Source organism: Solanum dulcamara, chromosome 7, assembly GCF_947179165.1.
Source record: "Solanum dulcamara chromosome 7, daSolDulc1.2, whole genome shotgun sequence".
NCBI lineage: Eukaryota > Viridiplantae > Streptophyta > Magnoliopsida > Solanales > Solanaceae > Solanum > Solanum dulcamara.
Genome location: NC_077243.1, coordinates 25,052,521 through 25,055,081, shown reverse-complemented (window position 1 = coordinate 25,055,081; position 2,561 = coordinate 25,052,521). Strand labels below are relative to the sequence as shown.

The 2,561-nt window shown below is 31.4% G+C and overlaps 1 protein-coding gene across 1 annotated transcript; it reads right to left on the bottom strand.

The window, feature by feature from the left end:
- Positions 1–239: 239 nt before the first annotated feature.
- Positions 240–2,342, bottom strand: LOC129896922 (NADPH-dependent aldo-keto reductase, chloroplastic). The gene is made up of 5 exons (XM_055972914.1): positions 2,220–2,342; positions 1,962–2,137; positions 1,485–1,728; positions 553–732; positions 240–467 (listed from the first exon to the last, which is right to left on the bottom strand). The coding sequence occupies exons 1-5, from the start codon at positions 2,340–2,342 to the stop codon at positions 240–242; spliced, it is 951 nt and encodes a 316-aa protein (XP_055828889.1).
- Positions 2,343–2,561: the final 219 nt, after the last annotated feature.

The window sequence follows — 2,561 nt, the reverse complement described above, 5'->3', positions numbered from 1 at the left end:
TAATAAGTTTTCACATATATTTTATACTCTAATATAAAAAAAAAACAAAAAAACGTACGATGGGATAAGCATTTTTCAATATTTGTGATGTGCAGACCAAGGAATACACATCCTTTTCTGTTCTTCTATCAATATAACATAATATAAGAAACTAACAAGTACATTAATTCATATTGATTTTATTTTAATTTTGTAGATTTAAACCACAATGCCAATTCCAAATATAAAGATATAATTAATTAAATCTCATCATCCCAAAGTTCCTCAATTGTCTTGTATGGACTTGTAGTATCATTAATTAGATATTCAGCCCTCATAATCTTCCTTTCTTCCATTTTCTCAATCTCAAATAAATCCCAATCGTCTAATGTCAAATCAAGAGCTCCAATATTCTCCTTCATTCTCCGTGGATTGAAGCTTTTCACTATAACGCTACATCCCTGGGATAACCCCCATCGTAACGCAACCTAATAAATAAAAACGTCAATAATTAATTTACTGGCCTCATAATATATATATATACCGCGAGCGGTATCATTATATATATTGTACCTGAGCTGGAGTTGCGTTATGCTTATGAGCAATGGATTTGATGATTGGATGATGAACCACATCAGTAGTTCCCCAAGCATTTCCAGGACCACCAAGAGGTGAATATGCACTTACATGAATTCCATAATCCCCACATATTGATCTCAGCTTTCTTTGTCTCCACATTGGATGCATTTCTACCTGAAAACCCCCCATTTAAAATATTACTTATCGATTATATTATTATATATTAGTCATAGGATGATAATAGAAAATTTTAATAATCATGAATTGTCAACGCTAATGAAGTAGATATAAGTGTTTATTTGGTCATTAGTCACCATATGGCTAGCTGTTCATGAAGTCATGTATCCATTTTTCATAAATTTTTATACTGTGGTTTGTCATCTAATTTTCTTTTAATGTCAGCATTATAGAACCTCAATAGTACGTACATATGAATACGTGTTTGATTGATGAAAAAAAAAAAGAACAAGGGGGTCGGCTTTGGTTGACTACAAAAAAAATTATGACCCCACAAAATAACTGACTATTCAATCTGTTCCAATTTAAGTGTCTTAATTTGATTAAATACAAAGTTTAAAAATTAAAGAAAAGTTTTTGAATCTTATAATTTTAAATTAAAGATGTGTAGTAGTACTTTAAATCTTGTGATCTTACACTTATCGTGTAGAACGTTGTAATTTAAAAACTTACTAAATATAGACAAAAGCATTCTTTTTAGAACAAATCAAAAAGAAAAATAACACTTAAAAATGAGACGGAGCGGAGAGAATATTGTATGTCGTAAATCAATCACATATTCAAATATTTTGAACACGTTCAAAAGTATACTAACTTAAGTGTTAAAAAATTAAATATTAAACTCATCAAATTTAAACCTAAAAATCCGGCACAAATATATGTATTTAGATTACGAAATATATATATACCTGATTGACAACAGGAGTGACACAAGCAAAGTCTATCAATTCTTCAATCTTTCTAGATGAGAAGTTGCTTACTCCAATGGACTTACACAAACCCATCTCCAAGCACCTCTCCATGCCACACCAAGTATTCTCCATGTCTAATGTCTCAAAGTCCTCTTCTCTAGGTACTGGATAATCCACCCATGCCTTCAAACTCACTGGCCAATGCACTAAATACATGTCTATGTATTCCATCTCCAATTTCCTACAAAAATAGTATAAAACAAATTATTAATGTCACAAGCCATACGTCTAAATTTTTGGTTCATCTAATTTGCGTTGTATTGTGTTGAGTTGTGCGATGTGAATTATGTCTCCTTATAACCTCTTAGACGATCCTCACTTCATAAATTAAAATTTGAGGTTGACAGAACGATAGAAATTATTTAATTAAACATAAATAAAACTAAAAACACATGCATGTTACGTGGTACTTACTGTAGAGTTTGTTGAAGGGCAGAAACAGGATCATGATGATCACTTGACCAAAGTTTAGAAGTGACATGAATATCTTCCCTCTCCGCTAATCCATCATGAATTGCTCGTCTTAATGCATTTCCCACAGCCGGCTCAGAACCGTATATTTTTGCCGTATCAAAATGTCTGTACCCCATCTACACGTGGTAATTATGTTTTATACATTGATGATATAAAAAGTATTTACAGGCAACTTTATTTCAAAAGTTCATGACTTACCTTGATCGCAGTTCTAATGGCTTTCTCAGTTGTTTCTCTATCGTTTTCGCCCGAATAAGTACCCATACCTATAATTGGTAAGGTTTCACCATTGTTTAGCATTGTCTCATAGCTAGTTCTCATCTTAATTATTTCTTCTCTCTCACTTAATTGTGTGTACGTATGTTAATGAATGAAACCACTTAATCACTTACAGTGGGTTTATATAGTAATTTGATATTCACTAAAAAGTCAAAATTTCAGTTGACAGTTGATAAATGGACCATGAGAAATATTTTTTTTTTAAAAAATAAGACAGAAAGGAACAATCATAAAGAAAGAGATTCTTGTTATTTCTATCAA

What these genes read in the sequence shown, in the direction of transcription:
- LOC129896922 (XM_055972914.1), bottom strand. Translation starts at nt 2,342, where the DNA reads ATGAGAACTAGCTATGAGACAATGCTAAACAATGGTGAAACCTTACCA. An exon ending in CCATTAGAACTGCGATCAAG is followed by an intron (nt 2,138 to 2,219) that starts GTAAGTCATGAA and finishes TACCACGTGTAG; the next exon opens with ATGGGGTACAGACATTTTGA. An exon ending in TCACTCCTGTTGTCAATCAG is followed by an intron (nt 733 to 1,484) that starts GTATATATATAT and finishes GGGGGTTTTCAG; the next exon opens with GTAGAAATGCATCCAATGTG.